Source organism: Limanda limanda, chromosome 8 (genome assembly GCF_963576545.1).
Source record: "Limanda limanda chromosome 8, fLimLim1.1, whole genome shotgun sequence".
Classification (NCBI taxonomy): Eukaryota; Metazoa; Chordata; class Actinopteri; order Pleuronectiformes; family Pleuronectidae; genus Limanda; species Limanda limanda.
Window position 1 is genome coordinate 3,888,659 of NC_083643.1, and position 20,428 is coordinate 3,909,086.

Sequence of the window (20,428 nt, forward strand, 5' to 3'; positions counted from 1 at the left end):
CTGTGCACGGAGGACCGGATGAAGCCGCTGGGTTCGGGTCTGCCGGCGGGGGGGGTGGCGGTGGGGGGGTTCGGTCCGGGGCTCGGGGGGGGCGCCGTGGGTCTGATGGTGGAAACCAGCTCGGCTCTGACCTCCACCTCCAACAGCCTCCACCACGTATCCCACCCCCCTCTCCACTTCCACCTGTCCTCCTCCTCATCCCCCTCTCCGTCCGGATACTACTCCTATCCTCCTTCTTCCTCCTCTTCCTCCTTCTCTTCTTACTCCTCCTCCTCCTCTTCCTCCTTCTCTTCTTTCTCCTCCTCCTGTCCCTCCACAAAGACCGGCTCACTCTCTGGGAGTTTGGGTGGTGGCTTTGTTGCCATGGCGACCAGCAGTGTTCCTGTGGCCGCGGTACCCGGAAACACGTACTACCCCGCCCAGCCGACCTCCAGCCCCTCCCCCTCGCCGTCCTCTGCCTCCTCATTGGATCAGAACTCAGGCCACACCCCTTCCGTGTGCGTTTGCAGCTCCTGTGGTTGTCGGGGGAACTGCGGCGCCTATGGAACGTTGCCTGGTTACGCCGCGGCGGGCTACCTGCAGCCCTTCTCGGCCGGCCCCTCCCTCTTCACCCTGGGTCACCTCCTCCACCTCAGCCCCCTGCTGGCCTCGCCCGGCGCCACCGGCTCCACGCCCTTCTCCTACCCCATGATGATGCCTCCGCCCCTCTACCGCCACAGCCCTGTGTCACATGACCAGCAGCAGGGCTTTGGGTTCTACCAGCCGCACGGCATCATGGGAAACGTAGGCCAGAAGCGGGCGGCGGGCAGCCTGTCGTGTTATAACTGTGGCGCGAACGGACACCGAGCCGAGGACTGCAAACAGCCGCCCATGGAGTCAGTGCAGCAAGGTGAGTCTGCAGAGAGCCACTTCATTTACTGTTTATCAAAATCATCAAGAGAAATAAATAAAAATTATTAATCAATTAAATTTCAAAGAAAAGACGCATTAAAGGGACTCTTACCTTTGTTGCATTTGAGAATTACAGCACATTCAAATCATCCCGCCTTCCTCCAATGCCCCACCCCCTCGTTCCCATCCGCGGTGTTTTTTTGAAGAAACTTTATTTACAAGCAGACTTACCACCTACTGCCTCCGCACACGCACGTGAGTTTTTGTTTACCAAAGCAATGGATTCGGTAAGTTATATACATTCACATTCACATGCCTTGATGACGGGCCCGAATGCGCCACAAGAAGCAGACGGAAAACCTGCATGTCCATGCAGCAAACAGACAGGTCTGTCGGCCAATAAGGTCCTTCGGTCCGAAGAATTTTATTGGTTGAAGTTTTCACTAAATATTATGAGAGTGAAATAATTGTTTGTTTTTACTCCTGGTGGGTCTGTCTTGCATTTTAGAGTGTCATTACCTTATTAATACCAATTTAACCTTATCCAAAAAAAGTGTAAAAATGCAACAAAGGTAAGAGTCCCTTTAACAACCAAATAATTACATTTACCAAATTATAATTTTATTCACTTTTTATGTCTTGAAATAGAATCGTTAAAAACATGTTCTGCTTTGTTTTGTTTTTCTTAACACAAACTTGAAACTTTCATTTGCCTCAATATTAATTTCCCTTCTACAGTTTTCAATTTGTTATCACTTTAGTTCCAAGGCTGCTTTTAAGATGATTTCTACCTTTATCAAGGAAATTATGTTTTCACAACGTCCATTTGTATGTTGGTTTATTTATTTATTTGTCCGTAAACAGGATTAAACAAAATCTAAGACATTTTATTTACATCTTTAATCTTTAAAATTATGAGATTTCTCTGAGAATAATTCATGGATCTCGATGAAAGAAATCAGGCAAATCAAGGCGACTGGTTTCTATGAGTCTGTGTAATTTGGTGCAGGTTGATTTGAGATCTGTTTCTAAACTGGCTCTAACACTAGATGTTTAAATGAAACTGAAACATTTTGGTCTGAGTCAAAGCTTCACCTCAGCCCCTGAGTGTCTCTGCCTGTGTCTCACAGGGACGTTTCGGCTGAAGTACACCCCCCGCTCGGACACTAAGGACTCGGGGGACTGACCAGCAGCTGGGATCCGACCCGTCGTCCTCCCGACACACCTGCACCTCGTGTTCCTGCTGGACGGAGACAAAGGGACGAGCACACAGACTGACAGGCAGAGACCTCTTCTTTCCTTTTGAATTCTTCTGCAGCAGATAAGAGAGACGAGAGCCGGATGGAGCCTTTCTGATCGGATTACTTCTCCTCCCTCCTCAGATCTCCTCAGATACAAAGGTCCCAAGGAGAGGTGGGATTTGTAAAACTCTGCCATGCTTCATTTCAGAGACTAAACTCTGACTCATCCACAGAGGAAACAGACATCAGACACGTTACCTTCACCAGAGAGAGACTCAGATTAATCACTGAGCATCGCTGGTTCACAAACCAAAGGCTCAGCACTGCAGCTTCCTGGTGACGTCCTGCAAACAACTTGTTCTAAATCACAAAACGCATCTTCTAGTCTAGAGACAGACTGGAAACGGTGAGAATCTACCGTTTTCTGTTGATACTCAGCTTTAAAACCTGGATTCTTCTGTACGTCGTTTGATTCGTTCAGAGCTGTGTCCCACTGCCACACAACACACTCATTATATGATATAGTGTATTCTACTTTTCTTAGTTATATGAGAAGTCAAAATAGAGAACTGTTTTAAATGGTAAATCTCCTGTATTCATATAGATCTTTAATAGTCTTGATCACCTCTCAAAGTGCTTTACAGTACAGTTTATTGCCTTTCACACATTCACACACATATTCATACAGTGCATCTATGAGCAGCACTTTATTTATGAGGCGTTCAGTGTCCCACCCCCCTCGGCCATAGTAAACAGTAGATGATGCAAAACATGCAAAGACGATCAAACCGCCACTTTAAAACTTCACTGTCCATTTCACTTTATAGAAGCAGCTAAACGTTGTTATTAATTTAATTTTCTGCAGGTTATTTACAGCACTAAAGACAAATGAATTCCTACATTAACTGTGATTCCAAAGATGTCGTTCTCAAACCCTTCTGACAAAGAAATGTACATTGAGGTTTGATGTTTTACAGTTTAACCAAAAGCACACAAAAACAACCAAATATCTAGAACTAGAAGCAAGAAAATAAACATTTTTATGTCAAATACAAAACCAAATATTTTCTGCATCGTTTACATATTGCCAACACAGACACAGACACAGATATCTGTCCAGGGACACAGTGTAAACGTCCGTGTGGAAGCTGAGGATCTCAGCGCTGCACCTTCTCCTCCAGGTTTCTCCTTCAGCTGAACCGATCACGTGTGGACGATCTTCTCTTCTCTTCTCTTCTCTACCTCTCCTCTTCTCTCCGCTCCTGCTTCTAACTGAAGACTCTCAGTCGGCAGCTGCATCTCCAGTTTACACCAGTGTGCCTGTTGCATTTCAAAGAGGAGATAAACATTTCAAAAGTGCTGATTCTTCTTCCAGCTCGACTCGTTCTCTCGCTCCAGACGTGATGGAGCTGCGTCCTTTTGTAATTAATTTGTAGAGTGTTTGCGTCAGATTAAAACCAGGTTGTTTATTAAAAAGGTCTCACAGGGAGTTGGAGTGTGTGGCTGTGAGTGAGCTGCTGGGCCGGACCCGGAGTTCTACAGACACGAGGACAGCCGGTCCTTCAGATGAATCCGTTCCCCTGGAGCCGCACGGGACGTTTATTTAAAAGAGTAAATAATGAACAATCGGTTTGTGTAACTTGGACAATGTGCTTTTGTATTGTGTTGTCAGGATCTGACTGAGAATGAACTGTTACGTCTATTTAAATTTCAACTGTGTCTCTAGTCACAAAGAAAAAGAGAAAAGTGCCTTAAACTTTAATATTGTTCTTTTTTGTACCAAAGAAAAACTTTTTTACAAAGAGCTCCAGCGTTTCTCCACTTCTCAGTCAAGCTGCATCGAGTTGCTTCATCTTCAGTAAAACCTGCTTTTGAAATATTTGTGCCAAGTTTATAAAAATCATGTTCGTTTGTTGGACAGATTTTCTGTTTTTTATTGTTTTGTGTGTTTTACAACTTTATCTGAAGTTTGAGGGAAAAAAACATTTGAATAATAAAAAAAATGCCAGTTTCTGCCTTTCATCACATCGTCCATGTTGTTTATTTATTCACTTTATGGATTATAATAAACATACAACTGTTTCTGCTGTGACACGTCAATATGTCGACTATGAAAAAGGCTTATGAAAATGTGTGTTTGTGTTTGTGTGAACTATCTAGATCCGAAATCCACTTTAGTTACAGATCTACACTTGTATTATGTGTAGTCAGTCTCTGTCTGCATGTAAATCTGAATAATTCTTTATACTAGATCAGTTTAATAACTTTAATTAATTTTAAAGTCAACATTTAACTGCTGGAATTGATTGAAATGTCTCAGTGACTCTGACCTGGAAGTTTCCACATGACGTGTGTTAACTGGATTCCTGAGCAGGATTGTTGTGAGTGTTTTGGCTGATAAGAAATTGATTAAAATGAACGGTCAAGCAATTTTTTTTTATCAAAAAGGCCAAATATTTGACATCTTATAATAACAATGATTAATCTTTGAGTTTCATGGTGTCAGACATTTTTCAGATTTCCCCGCCCAAAGAAAGATGAACAAGAACTGTTGGCAGCTAAAAAACTTTTTATTACTTTTGCAAAGGAGGATATGTTTTTGTTTTGTTTGTTGGCAGAATCACACAAAACTATAAAGATTAAGACTTGATGGAAAGCTGCTGTCTGAGGTGAGAGGTTCAAACACTACTAAACTCATTTTAAACTTAGTGGAGGAGCCAGAGTCTTGGATGAAGTTTTTTTCCCACTTTCTTTAAAATTGCATTCAAGTTTTTCATTCATATTTCAGTGAATAATGCTTGAATCTTTATTTATTGTAGAAATAAATAATTTCATTTATCAGATCTCTTGCTTTTTCATTGTATATTGCTCTTATGAGAACTGTGTATAGTATTGATAAGTGTTTTGAATTCTAATCGGCAAAGAGAACACCACAACAAACTCGGAATTTTCATTTTTTCCTGTCTTTTATTGTTTACAAAATACCAACATAAATACACAATAGTAGGCTGTGTGATATTGCTGTTTGTGGACGTGTGTGAAACGGAGGCGCAGGCTCCGCCCCTCTGTTACAAACACGCGGCGACCTTCACTTATCAGGAAGAAAAAGTCACCTCCACCAAACTGGAGACAGCGAAGACATGAAAATCACATTAAATAAAAAAAAAGAAAGAAAAACGATAAAATACTGCGATATAAAAGCAGCTAAATCTTAGATTTCTTTAAAAAAAAAAAAAAGATGGCGGAGGAGGAAAAGCACAACAGCACAGAAACCCACTGAAGGAAATAAACTATAGACTATAGATTTAAAATGTTTGCTTTTAAGGTGCAGCCCTTAGAAACCAAGCGGGCAGGTGGAAGGACCAGAGCGACCATGCCCCCCCCCCCCTGTGGGTCAAAGGGACAGAAAGAGACAGTGGACGCTCGTCAACCTGCCCGGGTTCCAGGACCTTCCTCCTTTCATAGATCACATCTTCCATTACGTGAAGAAACAATAAGGTGACGTGAACCTTCTCCCCTCATCAGCATTTACAGAAACACCATCATCCTCTGTTCACACATGCAATCAGAACATGCTCCTTGTAGTCGGTCCAAACTCAACTTGGTTACACTCGCAGCGGAACCCGTTTAATATCCAGAGATATGATCATCTGTACACCAAGGAAATCCTTTTTTATAATTTGCAATCGACAATCATCCGTTTCAAGAGTAAAGCAGCTTCCGAACAAACCTTCTTGTTACCGTTGAGAACTCGCTTCTTCGGGCTACAAGGCCGGGGGGGGGTAAAAACACGGAACCATGGAGGGAATGTGACGAGACACACGTCGGGGAAGCTTCGACGAACGAGCGGTTCTCCCTGGCAAAATAAAAAGCTCTCTCTAATCAAGACTACGAATCCCAAACACCGCGATAAAAAGCTTGGTTAAAAACAGCGTGAATCCAGAAAGCTTCCTCTGGCGCCCGACTCCCAACACCTGCAGCTTTGTTCATTGGCTAACGCGTGTGTAGACAAGTGGTGGGGCCTCTGTATTTCATTTAATATCCCTACTTTAAAAAAATCAAACCTACGCCCCCCCCTGTGTGCGCATTAACATAAATATGTGCACACACACACACACACATAACCATAACACTGAAGATAACTACGAGTCACCAGAGGAGACGACACAGAAGCAGAGAGACGGTGAAAGACTCGATCGGCCGAGTCCAGGTCGGACTTGAGGGCTGCTCGACTTAAAGGAAACAGATTCTGCTCGTGTTCAAGTTCTTAAGTTTGATTTGAAAAGGTTTAAAAGCTCCGATGTTTCACTTTCCTTAAAACTGAGCATCGCTGCAGCTCCTCTCTTCAGCCTCTGTCTCAAACACCTGGTTCTAGCTCCTGTCTCTTTAAAGCCGGGTTCACACGACAGGACTTTGCTGTCTCGTAGTCCGAGGGGAGTGACCGACTAGTCGTTGGCCGTGTATTAAGCAAAGGTCGGCCATTACAGTGACATCACGATTCCCCAGGGTGCATCATCTGGACGACTGACGAGATGTTTGAGGAGCTTCAGTGTGAGAGAAGCTTCCTTTACCACAGACTTCAGGATTTCTAACTCTGCAGGACTTTAACATTCACGAATAAACCTTTTGTTTGGAACTGAACCGGCGTCACATGTCTCCTTTAACTCTCCTGCTCTGTTTCGACCCTCGTGGCTCAAAACGCTGCCGAGGTTAACGCCCAGAACGGGTCAGACGCTGTGGTTAGATTCAGTCGTCTGTGTTTTAAATCTTACACTCGAGACTATGAACGTGTAAGTAAGAGACACGGGGGGGGGCGGGGCTAAAAACTACAATTGTCCAATCGCCGGCCAGGTGGAAGAAGGAGGGAGGCGGTTCACTGGGAGGTGGCGCCGGAGCCGAAGGTCTCCTGGGAGGCGTACACCATGTACAGGAAGCCATCTTGGTCCCGCTCCCGCTCGTACACCTCGGCGATGGCGGCCGACACGGACACCATGCTGTGGCCGTTCACCAGCAGGAAGAACGCCTGGTTCGAGTTCAGCTGGAGGCGCCTCCTGGTGGGGGAGGAAAGACATGACACGGGTGAGGAGAGGAGAACAGCAGAAAGACAAGTAGAGGAAATAATATAAGTAATTAGAAAGGGAAAGGTGGTAAAGAGAGGGAAGGAAAGGAATTAGGAGTTGAGGAAAGACAGTTGACTTTGCAACAGAAGGTAAAGAACTGGAAGGAGAAGAGGAGAGAGGAGATGAAAGAAATATTAAGGGAAAGAGAAGAGTGGAGAGAACAGAAATTAGGAAAAGGAAGGAAAAGGAATTAAGAGTTGAGGAAACACAGTTGACTTTGCAACAGAAGGTAAAGAACTGGAAGGAGAAGAGAAGAGGGGATGAAAGGAATATTAAGGGAAAGAGAAGAGTGGAGAGAACAGAAATTAGGAAAAGGAAGGAAAAGGAATTAAGAGTTGAGGAAAGACAGTTGACTTTGCAACAGAAGGTAAAGAACTGGAAGCAGAAGAGGAGAGAGGGGATGAAAGGAATATGAAGGGAAAGAGAGAGGGGTGGAGAGAAGAGAAATGAGGAAAGGGAAAGAGGAGGAGAGGAAAGTAGGTGGGATCAATATATGAAAGGAAGAGAGAGAGGCAACAGAAAGGAAAGGAGGTGAGATGAGAAAAGAGGATAGTAAAAGGGATTATAAGGAAGGGATCAACGTCTAAAAGTAAGAAAGAGAGAGAAAATGAAGGGTGAAAGAGGAGAAGAAAGTAGAGAACGGACGAGAGAAAGCAAACACAGGAAATGAGAAGGAAAAGAGGAGGAGACCAGACGAGTTTTACCTGATGATCTTGATGAGTTCGCTCATGTTGACGTGGTCCGGCACCAGGAACTTGGTCTTGTCCAGGATGGGAAGCTGCTTCTCTCCCTTGTACCTCTCGATGATCACCTGCAGGATTCACACCATCAATCAACCAATGCTTCCTGATCTACTCCTCCTCCGACGGGTGAGATCAATAGAGACGGAGCAGCACACGGATCAGATGAAGAGGTAAAAATAGACGAGAGACTTCCGCCTCACTGACGTGTCCTCGTGAATCTTAAAGTGACACAATGCAACTTGAATTTATCTCATCAATATTCAGCAGGAGTTCGGTGGATTTGTCACAGCAGCAGCTCTTCTGGTTCAGCAAGCCGGGGATTATGGGTAATAACCTTTTGCCTTGTATTACTGTATATATATATATATATGCATATTTAGTTCATTCTTATTTATTTTATTTTTTTCTTTCAATGTATTAACTCTTAATTGTACCCTCGGCACCATTGTAAATGAGGGTCTTATTCCTCAATGTGTTTTCCGAGGCTTAAATAAATAATCAATCAATGGGTAATATCCCACGTTCAGTGAGTGGGAAAGATGTAATATAATATAATATATATATATGTTTATGTCAAATCAGTGGCCATGAATACCCAGACTCGGAAAACTACCATATTCAGAGGATAACTTAATTACATCCAATTAATTCTTTAATGGATTTTGATATTATATATATATTTGTCTCCTTGATTACTTCCATGTGTTGTGTCATTTGCTTCTTGTTTAATATGAATGCTGATGTGACATAGTAAACTTAATTAATTCCCCTTTTTAATTGTTTTCCCTGTTAAAACAACAACAATCCTGATATTTAAAATAATAAAAGCCCATTTTGAAATTCCAGCAGTTGCCCTCAGGTCTGGATGAATGAAAGCCGATACAGTAAAATGTAGACTGCTCACGCCGAGAGCTTCAATCAGTCAGTCACACAGAGGACTGCCCCCCCCCCCGAGGCTGTCTGCATGGAGCAACGCTACAGTGACACAGCGTTTCTGCCTCTGGCCTCAACACTTAACCACGACACGGCAGCTTCTACCCTCGGGAGAGCAAACAGGAAACACACACACACAGAGAAGAGGCCTTGCACGGGGGGGGGGGGGGGGGCAGATGGGAGGCTGCCGCTGTGACACTCCACCTGATTGTGGTGAAACTCGAGGTGTGCGTTCTGTTTGTCGTTGCTAGGAGAGCGACAGACACAGTCCCACCCGCTTCTCAAAAGGAAGCGACAGAAAGAGCTGCTGCTGACAAACTAAATTATTAAATAACAATAGAAAGCACTTGTCTAAACTGATAAGATGCTCCAGAAATATCTCGGATGAACAGTACAACCAGGAAACACGTGGTAACATTTTCCGTCCTCTACGTGTTTGTGTCTTCCTGCCGAACGCACATCACATCACGCTGGTGTGTTTCTGCTTTTTAAGGCTCAGACGTCGTTTTCCACATCGAGACAATAACACGCGTGTGACTGTGCGAGTGTTTCAACTCACAGGGATCTTGTTGGGGTGCTGCTCCCGGATCAGTCGCACATCTTCTACTCTCTGTTCTGTAGGACACAGAGACAAAGACACGTTAATGGAGGTGAAGGGTCACAGACAGACAGACAGACAGACAGACAGACAGACAGATACAGGATGTTAAGAGGATCAGCTGATGAAACACAAAGGAGGTCAAAGTGGTCACAGACGCAAACTCAGAAACAGAAAAAAATCAATATTGGTCAGGCTATATTCAAAAGAATGTTGAAATGGACCCGGAGCAAATAGAAATCTGTGTTTCTCTACAGCAGAGAGTCAAATCACTTTCTCTAGGGAGGAGCTGTCAGCAACAAAGCTAAGAAATAGATTTTTACACTCTAGTTCTCTCAGTAACAAAGACTCCAGTGAAACAACAAGGAAGAAGAAACATCGGAAATACTTGTTTCTATCCAACGCTTGAAATATACATGAAATATATTTGACACAATCACATCATTGCATCCCATTCCTGTATCTGTATATATATATTCTCTGTATGTGATTTATGTTTGTATGTCAGTGAGGTGTTTAAGTGTTAACTGTATAAGCTACTGGATGATCTAAATTTCCCTCTGGATTAATAAAGTATCCATCTATCTATCTATCTATCTATTTTTCACCATTCCATCATAGAAGCAGTAAAAGGCAGCAGCTTGTGACCATAACAGCGTATTTGTGTTTTACCTTGGTGAGTCATGTGACTTGGTTTCATGTAAATATACACAAGCTGATGTGAGGCTTTGTTATCGAGGATCAAAATCCATTTTCAACGACTCAAGGCTCATTAAAAACGCTGATCCTCACAGGTGTGTGTGTTTGCAGGTTTGAATCCCTCACACATCAGCAGACGTGTTGAACACACACAACGTCAACTCAGTATATCCACAATCAGGAAACCTGTGTTTTCTGTGACTTTGTGTTTCTAAATCTCAGTGGAAAGTTGTTTCCTGTGTGATGACTCTCAGGTCAGATTAGTTGACCTGTTCTCCTGTGACCTCAGACAGAACAGGCTCCTCCCCCACGAGGCTTAGCCCCATTCTAAGTCAACAGGAGAAAATAAACAACAGATAACACCTTCCTGTCGCTGCACTTTGAAACGACAACAATAACCACGTTGTCTCGTGGACAAAATGGACAAAACGTGCGTCTGACAGGTTCTCATCTGCTTTTGTTTGTTAGATTTTCAGCAACTGTACGACAACAAACCTGTAATGTGCAGCTGACACAAGAGAATGTGGACTTAGCTGTGAGACTTGATTGAATTTAAGTGACTGTTGGGCAGTTTTCACTGAAACATTTGGTATAATTCCTCAAAGTGACCCAGAGCAGTGCACTGGTCCGTCCCTGGCACCGAGGACACGGCCTGTGTGTCCACTGTTAGAGCAGCTGATTCAATCAACTCATTACACGCTGCCTCCGGAGGACAAATGTTTGTCTTCCTGACGGTGCCGACTTCATGTTAAACGTGGGACAGTGTGGGACAGTGTATCGTGATTACATTATATTCAGAATGAGCTGAGAGACAGAGGGACAGAGACGCTCAGTGACTCGTCCCCGTCTCTCATGACCAAACCCACAAACAGCCTTTGAGCCAGAGAGAGAGAGAAATGGGAAGCAGAGGATCTAGAACATGTGGGTTTCTCCCCCGGATGTCATCACACTGGAATAAGTAACAACCACCTGACTCAGCTGGGAGATTCTGTGTGAAATATGTAACTTTACCCGTTTTCACACAAGGCGATTCACACATGAGGCCGTCACTAACACTGTGAAACGTGTGAAGTGAATAATTTCAAACACGTGAAACCAGATAATAATGATTAAAGCCTTTCACAGACATATCAGTATTTATGTTTGCAGATTTACAAAACGTGTATTTTACATAATAAACTATGCAGAAAATATGTGCATAGTTTAAACAGCTTTTATCTTTATGTTGCATATTTGAAAAGTATTTCTCTCTTTATCTAATGTGTTCTAGATTCTGTTTGTATAAATACTTCCTTTTGCTGCTGTGTCAGTTTTTACTTTCCTCTCCCTACATCTTATCATATCTTAACATTTTATATTACCTCTACATATTTGGGTGTATTTGTGTTTTCTTTTTATTTGTAGTTATTTATACTAAAGCAGTAATTTATATTTAATTGTTTTTCTACAGAACCGAGGGAACCAAATGTGACTTAGGTACCAAAGACGTGATTTTCCAGGACTGATCAAAGTTAAACAATAATCCTATGTGATGGAAATCTGAATCAATAAAACATAAATACACCTCAACATCTGTCTTCTGTGTATTTTATTCCAAAGTAGAATTATTGGTAAACTTCTGTAGAAATTATCTTTTTACAGACAAAGAGGGATCAACGTGTTATTATATAGCAGAATAAACAAATGAAACAATGTATATATTTAACTTTGCCTTTTTGTTTGATGTGAGTTTGTCATAATGACCTGACAATACTTTTCAAACTTTGTGTGTTTTTCTGTGTCACACCTGAGTTCACTCCCATAACACAAAGTTTTTAAAAAACACACAAAGACCTGCTCATGACTCAGTGTTTCTCCTGCTGCCAGGAAGCTCACGTGTGCTGCTCTGGACCAATCAGGTGCCGAGGCGGAAGTGGGAGTTGTGTTACTGTGTTGTGTTAGTCATACTGGGAAGTGTGTTTCTTTCCAGGAGCTGGAGAAGGAACATGTTCCCTCTTTGTTCCAGGTGCATGACACACAACAAACTAAAAGACACAAACTTATCGGTGAACAGAAACAGGATTATGATGTAGAATCCTGTTTTATTATTAATAAGTTGAAATGTTTGAAACAAAAGTGAAACTAAATAGGCCTGAACCCACGAGGACACAAAGGAGTGAGGTCACTTTAACTTCCCATCCCAGTGTGTCCCTCTGTCTCTAATGTCCTCTCTGTCTTTAAAGTCCTCCATTTCCCCCCCCCCATCCTGCAGCTCCTCTCCTCTCTGCCTCGTTTCAACACCACTTTGTTTTTCTGTTTCAAATAAACACTCACTCACCCAGAGAGGGAGGGGAGAGAGAGAGAGGCCTGCAGCAAACACACACAAACACACACCAACACACATCAACACAAATCCTCTGCTTTCTGTCCCATGAGCAATCCGACCCATACTGGGACAGAACCAGTTGTCCTGTGGTCACTATCTAAAGCCTGCTCCCTCCCCCCCCTCCCCCTCCTGGTTAGATAACAGTGTGTTTGTGAAGCTGATCAGTAGCATCGGAGGCTAATCTCACACGCAAACAGACACACACTACACAACACACACCACAGACCCACACAGACACGTACCGTACGTCCTTCTTTGTTTGAAGGTTTTCTCTGAAGGCATCGCTGCGTCAAAGCCCGAGCAGGCGGCTCCTCTCTGTTCACACGGTCAAAAGAGATATAGAACTATATTTATATATCTATATTTATATATCTATACAACAGCCAGAGAGGGGGGGTGCAGGAGCCGGGTGTCTGCAGACGGACTGACGGACTGACGGTCTGTGGATCCACAGACAAACTGCAGCAGGATCAGTGGCGACGCTTCTTCTTCTTCTTCTTCTTCCGTCTGTGTTTTTATCCCCAGCGAGCTGGAGCCAGCAAAACAAACCAGTCAGCTGACCTGTGACGTCACCGGACTGCTCGCTACTGCACCCCCCCCCTCTCGTCGCTTATAATAATCATAATAAAAACAATAATCATGAGGATCATTATAACAAAACAACAATATCATCAACAATAATACATAGATACAATAAAAACAATCCATGATCATAACCATGATAGGAATTATAACAATAATACAAATAATAATAATAATAGAACAACTATTGTCATAATCATGATGATTGTAATTATTTTTATTATAACTGTTATTATAATCATCACGATTATGATCATATTTGTACAGACTAACTGTACATGTTCATATTCCTACAAAGAAGAAAAGTAATAATAACAATGACAAAACTAAAACAATTTTACCTTATCGTTATTTCACCATTTATACTAGAACTCAAATCAGGATTTAATCATTCAATTAACTGTAGAAAAATATAACTGTAATTATTATTACTGTTATTACAGTACATGTACATATTCCTACATAGAAGGAAAGTAATAATAAAAATATCAAAACTAAAACAATTTTACTTTATCGTTATTTCACCATTTATCCTAGAACTCAAATCAGGATTTAAATCATTCAATTTACTGTAGAAAAATATTACTGTAATTATTATTACTGTTATTACATTTCATGTACATATTCCTACAAAGAAGAAAAGTAATAATAACAATGACAAAACTAAAACAATTTTACCTAATCCTTTACTCAAATCAGGATTTAAATCATTCAATTTAATGTAGAAACAATATTATTATTATTTATTATTACTGTTATTACGGTAATATTTTTTCTCTAGTGAATTGGATGATTTAAATCCTGATTTGAGTTCAAGGACAACTGGTGATATAATGATAAAGTAAAATTTTTTAGTTTTGTTATTTGTTATTATTGCTTTTCTTCTATGTAGGAATATGTACATTAACAGTAAGTCTGTAAATATGCTGTCAACATTATACTCTTCTCATAATAATAATACTAATTCTGAATAAAGCCCCTCCCTGTTCTTCCTGTTGAGTTGGTGAACTTAACAGTGTTAAATAAAGTGAAAAGAAGTTCTTGGATCCTTCCCTTCATTGGGATCCTCAACTAAATGTGACGGGTTCTTTCTTGGCCTTTGTCTCATCCTTCCTACAACTGTCAAGCAAATCTGTTGTGTAGTTATTGTGTTATCGTACTGACAAACAAATCACTATGAAGAGGGAAAAGGCCTCGTCGGGTTCAGAGCTGGCGTCAAATAGAAGTTCTCACTTCTGTTTTTGGTGAAATTCTGCTTTTGTCCTCAAGTATCGAAACCTCTGAACTTCCTTCATTGAGATATTTATACTGAGATTGTTCATTTCTGCCAAATACAACAAAAATCTACAGTCACCAAATTAAAAAGAGGAAGGAAAAATGTTTTGAAGCTTGAATTAGAATAAGAAGATTACACTTTTTAGCGTTAACTCTGTTGTGTGTCCTATTTTATCAGTAACAACATTTGATAGAACACACAGTGACCAGCTCATTTACTGTGGATGGACCCCCCCCCCCCCACAGGTGTGACTTTGTGACTGTTAATCAGCTCCTGACCTGGAGGACAAACACACAAAGAGGTGAGTTCCAAACAGCCGGGGAAATAGAAACAACACCTGGTACTCAGAGTTTGATTCAATCCATCGGAATCAGAAGCTTTCACTGTTAGGATCTGTAAGTTGGTTTGTTTTTCGGATTTTGAAAAAAGCCTTGAAACAGCATAAATCCAGACTCTGTTGTCTTATAGTTTCAACTTAATTTCAATTAGATCTATTACAAAGATCAAAATGTGGAAATCGACACGTTTCAATATTAAAGTAGGATAAAATATCCCATAAAATACAGTCTCTTCATGGATCTGCTCAGAGGAAACATGTCTTAAACTAAATCCTTGAATTCCTGACAGGTCTCATGAAGCTATAGTGAACAACTATGAACAATACAAAGTTTAAATCTCAAAAGTTTAAATTAACTGGTTAATTAAATGGAATTAAATTAAATGTATTTGTATTTTCCTCTGTTAACCCTTAGATCGACAACATGGGTCAAAAGTGACCCGGCTCAGTTTTTATTTTCTCTATCTTTGCAGTGACTGAATTTCATCATTCAGTATTTCAGGTTTTCCCCAATTAACTTGCTTTTGATTATCGAAAATCCTTATTTAAATTTCTCCTTTGTTACGTAAAAAAGACCGAAACAGTTTGTATTCACTGCAGATCACCTGCCATTCATTTCACTCAGCTGCTTTTTCACATCTGATGCATTCAAGTCAATCCATTACTAGTGAGAAAGAGAAATATGTACAATACTAACTAAGCTGTTAGCTGGCTAGCTTCTCTTCTGGCTAACTAACCATAGATAGATCAACAAAATAAAACTTGAAATATAACAGTATGTACTTAATAAACTGACTGATATGTTTTTGATTTTCTTTATCCAGAGTGTTGGATGGTCACAGTCATTTCAGACTTACGGCTGACATGGTGAGAAAGCTGCTGAATGAGGAAGATGAGGATGAAGAAGAGGAGGCAATTCTTGGTCTTGATTCTGAGTCCGAAGTCTCTGAGCTAGACTTTGTTCTACAGGATCAAGCTGAAGTTGTTAGTGAGTCAGAATCCATCTCTCCTAAACACAGAAGACTCCTTTGACGACATTCTATGTAGACGACTTATCTTCTATGTCTTTAAAGACTCGTCTTCTCTGTCACAGGTGATAAGTCTTCATCAAAGGAGCCTTCTCCTAAACCAATCAATCAAATTTGATTTCTATAGCCCATATTCACAAATCACAGTTTCTCTCATTAAGGTGTGACGTCCTCTGTTCTTCACCCAAGACAGGGGTCAGGAAAAAAGTACAAAAAGACTTTCGACAGGGGAAAAAGAACGTAGAAACCTCAGAGTATTTACACTGATTAGATGAAACCGTTTGTAGCATAATGAAAGGTCAGTGAATTAAGGAATTATTGTCAGTAATGGTAAAGTATCTGAGCAGACATATTGTATTGAATCCATCGTCACGATCCGCCGCCGCCTTCAGGATCCACGATTAGGATCCACAAGCAGGATCCACCATCAGCTTCCCACCCGATACAGGATCCACCATTTTGACCCTTGTGGTGCAATAGAAGGGTTTTTGCATAGCTTGTGTATCAAAGGGTTAAATGTCTGAGATATTAAGCAGAAATGTATCGTTGTAATAATCTTGATTAATGAATGGTAATTAAATTCAATCAGTACCACTGATGTGAAAATCTGTAATATAAGTACAAGGTAGGAGGACTCCATGCTGCGGACGAAAACCGAGTTGAAGTGGCACAAAATTATTAGTCAAAAGTCAAAGTAGCTTTAAAGTGTAATTTCCAACAGCACTTGGATATATATCAATAAATATATATATAACATATCTATAATAAATATTTAATTTCTGCTTATTGGCCTGAGTGAGCCAAGAAGAAAGGTACAGTTCTTGATTTTGTCCAGCAGGTGGGGAACTCTGCTCACCTGTTGCTGCTCAGCCCATCAGTCAAAGAGTCTGTGGGAAGAAGAGGCCAAAGTCTGTCTTCACTCCACCATGCCAGTGGGAAAAATGTATTTGAGTTTATTTCCCCCAGTTTGTCTGTGATGCTCGACAGACGCAGACAAAGGTCACGTCTGTGTTTGCTTCTTTCCGAATGAAGATGAGTGACACAACCACAAACACACAACATGCGAGAGGCCTGTGTGTACAACAGATATGAAACCAGTTAGAAATTATCTGTAGCTAACACAGGCTCTCTCTCTCTCTCTCTCTCTCTCTCTCTCTCTCTCTCTCTCTCTCTCTCTCTCTCTCTCTCTCACACACACACACACACACACACACACACACACACACACACACACACACACACACACACACACACACACTCACTCAAACACACACACTCACACAGTATCATCTGTGTATTTGTCTCAGTATGGTGCAGGTTTCTTTCTTACTTGAAAACAGCTGTATTGTTGCTGATAAAACATGAAGCTGTGAGTCTTGAGTGTGTTTGTGTCTGTCTCTGTGTGTGTGTGTGTGTGTGTGTGTGTGCGTGTGTGTGTGTGTGTGTGTCTCTGAGCACACACCTATGAGCTGGGGGACTCCTCTGCCCTTGACTCAAATATTTGCTGTCAATATTCAGAGGCTCTCTCCCGGCCCGGCGCTCATTAGCCGGTGGCGTTGTGTGATTCCATGTCTCACACCAGGCGGCTCCAGGAGAGCAGAGCTGTGTCAGTCAGCTGTGCAGACGTGTGAGGGGCTAATCCAGGTGATATGAAATGTTGACACTGTCATAGTGCTATATGTTACAGCTATATGTGGTCGATAACAATAACAGGCGCTGGATATGAAAGGGGCAAAGGTGAAGACTATAGGTTGTGTGTATGTGTGTGTGTGTGTGGGTTTGTTCAGCTTGTATGAAATATGTCTCTTCTGTGCATCAATGTTTATAAGACCACAGATTATTATTACAGATCGACTTGGGCCACATTGATTAGCTGCTGTTCATATTTAATTACAGAAATACTTGATGTTTTCTTCTGTCGATGGAGTTAATATCAGTTCCTTCATATATATGGGCTCATAATAAAGAGTCGGTGGATTATCTGGGATGAACAGGAGAGTTTCTTTGAAAGATTACATGACGAGTTTCATTTCTTCAGGAGCGTGAGGAGCACGAACAAAATTCCATTTACCTCATGTACCGTAAAATGACATTTATCAGTTTTATTATCTGTTTTTCTTCATCTTCACCTTGAGCGAATCGAGCCCAAAGACAAGACGTGTGTTTTTCAACCCAACGGCTAATACATTAGAACAAAAGAATATAAATAAAAAAGTTACTATTTTATCAGCAGGTTTTTGAAGTAATATCCATAACTTCATAGTATAATATTTTTTTTAACTTGTTTTTACTTTTAAGCTCACAATTCAAATCATTTATCTGGATTTGTTTTACTGTTTCAAATCCTTTACATTTCGATTAATATTTATACAATATACACATTCATTTTAGTGAACTATTTCAGCATATAGTTGAAACTAGTGTTTGATTTTAGATTTTGTAACCCAGTAAAAATGTGTGTGTGTTTCTTTGAATAATTTATGAAACTTTTGCTCTGAACCAATGATCAGTTCTCTGGTCAGATGTCTCACTGGACACGTCTGTGAATCGCTTCATGTTTTAAATTCAACAACAGTGAAATAAACAAATTGCAGAGCCACGTGTGTGTCTGTGTGTGTGTCTGTGTGTGTCTGTGTGTGTCTCTGTCTCAGTCTCAGCCTCATGTGTCTCTCCACCGGCAGCAGAGCAGAGGCCGGACCCTCGGTGAGACCCCCGGTTTGTGGATTCTCTCAGGTGAAGCTCGCCTGAATGATTCAACGTGTCTGTGTGTTTGCCGGCTGCTCCGAGCGGCTGCAGCAGAAAACACTTAGGATTGTGGCCTTTTCTAGATTACATTGGTTGCGCTGTTGCCAAGACAACAGCAATTAGAAAAAGACTAGGTTACCAAGCAGAGAGTGGTTATGTTTCCGTAGCAACCAAGGTCAGGGAGAAGGCTCTAGGTTTACGTGAATCTTAGGCATAAGACAGATGCAGCATATTTGTTATTGTGCTGTCAATAAGTGCTGTCATCAGGTTCGTGTTGAATCTGCTTTGTGTGTTTTCACGGAGGACTCGAGCGGTGGCTTCGGATTCCACAGCGTCCTGCTTCCTCATTCGCTGTGAAACACTGAATCCAGAGAGGAGAAACACACGTTCTGTGCAGAGCGATGGAAACCGTGACACGAGAGAAACAGAAGCGTGGACATACGAGAGGAGGAGCAGTGACGTACACAAACCTGTGCATTTCATATCAATATGCACAGATGAGGAGCACAGACGATGTGTGGTCCTGTGTGCAGGGTTGTGTGCCTGCTGTGTGCGCTTCCTGTAATTAGTTGATTATCACAGCATGTTGTCACACACCAGTTTACACAAACACACCATAATGACAATGACATACCACGGCCTCCTCAAGCTTCCATCTACCAGAGAGTGTTCACTGTGCTCATGCAAAAGAAGAAATAGAACCGGCTACACCTCCACCTCCCTCTGTCCCGCTTCATCCACCGCCTTCTCTCACCGATTGTCCAATTCTTTCATCTCTCCATCATCATTTCATTCCGGAATACCTTCTTCCCTCTAAACCCCGTGTTCCTCTCTCTCTCTCTCTCTCACACACACACACACAGACACACACACCTCCCAGGTCCACTGTGGTGTGTAACCAGAGGCTTGGAGAACACTTAATCCCTCAGCACCTGCTGTCCATCCCACCCTGACCTCCCTGCAGCTGCCTGCTGTGTGCTCGTCCCCTTTAACTCTGTTTATTAGACATGCAAACAAGCTTCTTTATTAGCAACCTCACGTTCACATGGTCAGGATTGGAGGGGATGGGAGGGGGGAGTTGTTGGTCAATTTGGATACTTATAGATTTGTCTATACGTGCTTAGGTGTTTTTATTAACACATTTGAGCCAAGCAGATGTTGGGCTTTGGTCCGTTCAGCAGATGGACTTGATATGAAATCGCACCGTTATGATCGACCACGCAGCCGGAGAACAGACTGCAGGGATCAGGCCTCAGAATGAAATAAGAACCTTTCACTGAGTCTCGTCTGCTCTCAAACTCAAATCATTGTCCAACGTCTGTACAGCTGGGACAGACATGTGGGTAGTTGACAAATAAGGGTGAAACAGTATTTTTTTAATAAAGTTCTAATGAGGATTACAGTTGTATGAAATTATAATGTTTAAATTAATCAGAGGTTAACAGTCACCTTTCAACATACACAGTACATTCCAACATCTGGGGGGCTTCCTGGTAGTGGGATAAACTAAGGGCCCCTATAGTTGTCCATGTAACTGCCGTTTCAAAAATCTGATTTTCCATGTCACGCCACAGGACAGCATTTGTGTTACGAAAGTTATTTTGCTGTAAATACTAATATACTAGTTTTGTGCATATTAAAATCTAATATTAATAAAGTCATTATATACAATATAATGCCAAGGCTGTTATTAACTGCTCCAGATATTTCTGGTGTATTTTGTTAATATGTAAGTTTAATGCTTCACCTATGTTACGGTCACACCGCAGGACATTTTGCGTATTCACCTTAAAATATAATCAAAACATAACATATTTCATACAAAATCATAAGTTTAAAACAAAGTACCATAATATGCATCCCATCCATG

The 20,428-nt window shown here is 41.5% G+C and overlaps 2 protein-coding genes across 2 annotated transcripts in view; one reads left to right on the top strand and one right to left on the bottom strand.

Moving 5' to 3' along the window:
- zcchc14 (zinc finger, CCHC domain containing 14) overlaps positions 1 to 4,142 on the top strand; it is a 24,868-nt gene extending 20,726 nt beyond the window's left edge. Inside the window, exons 12-13 of the mRNA XM_061077306.1 lie at positions 1 to 889; positions 2,022 to 4,142. The exon at positions 1 to 889 is cut by the window's left edge and continues 293 nt beyond it. Of these exons, the coding sequence (XP_060933289.1) occupies positions 1 to 889; positions 2,022 to 2,077 (945 nt within the window). The 3' untranslated portion in view covers positions 2,078 to 4,142. The remainder of the gene's footprint in view (positions 890 to 2,021) is intronic.
- A 935-nt stretch (positions 4,143 to 5,077) lies between these two features.
- Positions 5,078 to 13,113, bottom strand: map1lc3b (microtubule-associated protein 1 light chain 3 beta). The gene is made up of 4 exons (XM_061076590.1): positions 12,833 to 13,113; positions 9,488 to 9,543; positions 7,957 to 8,063; positions 5,078 to 7,183 (listed from the first exon to the last, which is right to left on the bottom strand). Exons 1-4 carry the CDS (start codon positions 12,870 to 12,872, stop codon positions 7,006 to 7,008), a joined length of 381 nt encoding a protein of 126 aa, XP_060932573.1. The 5' UTR covers positions 12,873 to 13,113; the 3' UTR covers positions 5,078 to 7,005.
- Positions 13,114 to 20,428: the final 7,315 nt, after the last annotated feature.

Coding starts and splice junctions, on each gene's coding strand:
- map1lc3b (XM_061076590.1), bottom strand. CDS start 12,872: ATGCCTTCAGAGAAAACCTTCAAACAAAGAAGGACGTACG. Junction 9,544..12,832: donor CAAACAAAGAAGGACGTACG/GTACGTGTCTGT, acceptor TGTGTCCTACAG/AACAGAGAGTAGAAGATGTG. Junction 8,064..9,487: donor AGCACCCCAACAAGATCCCT/GTGAGTTGAAAC, acceptor TGAATCCTGCAG/GTGATCATCGAGAGGTACAA.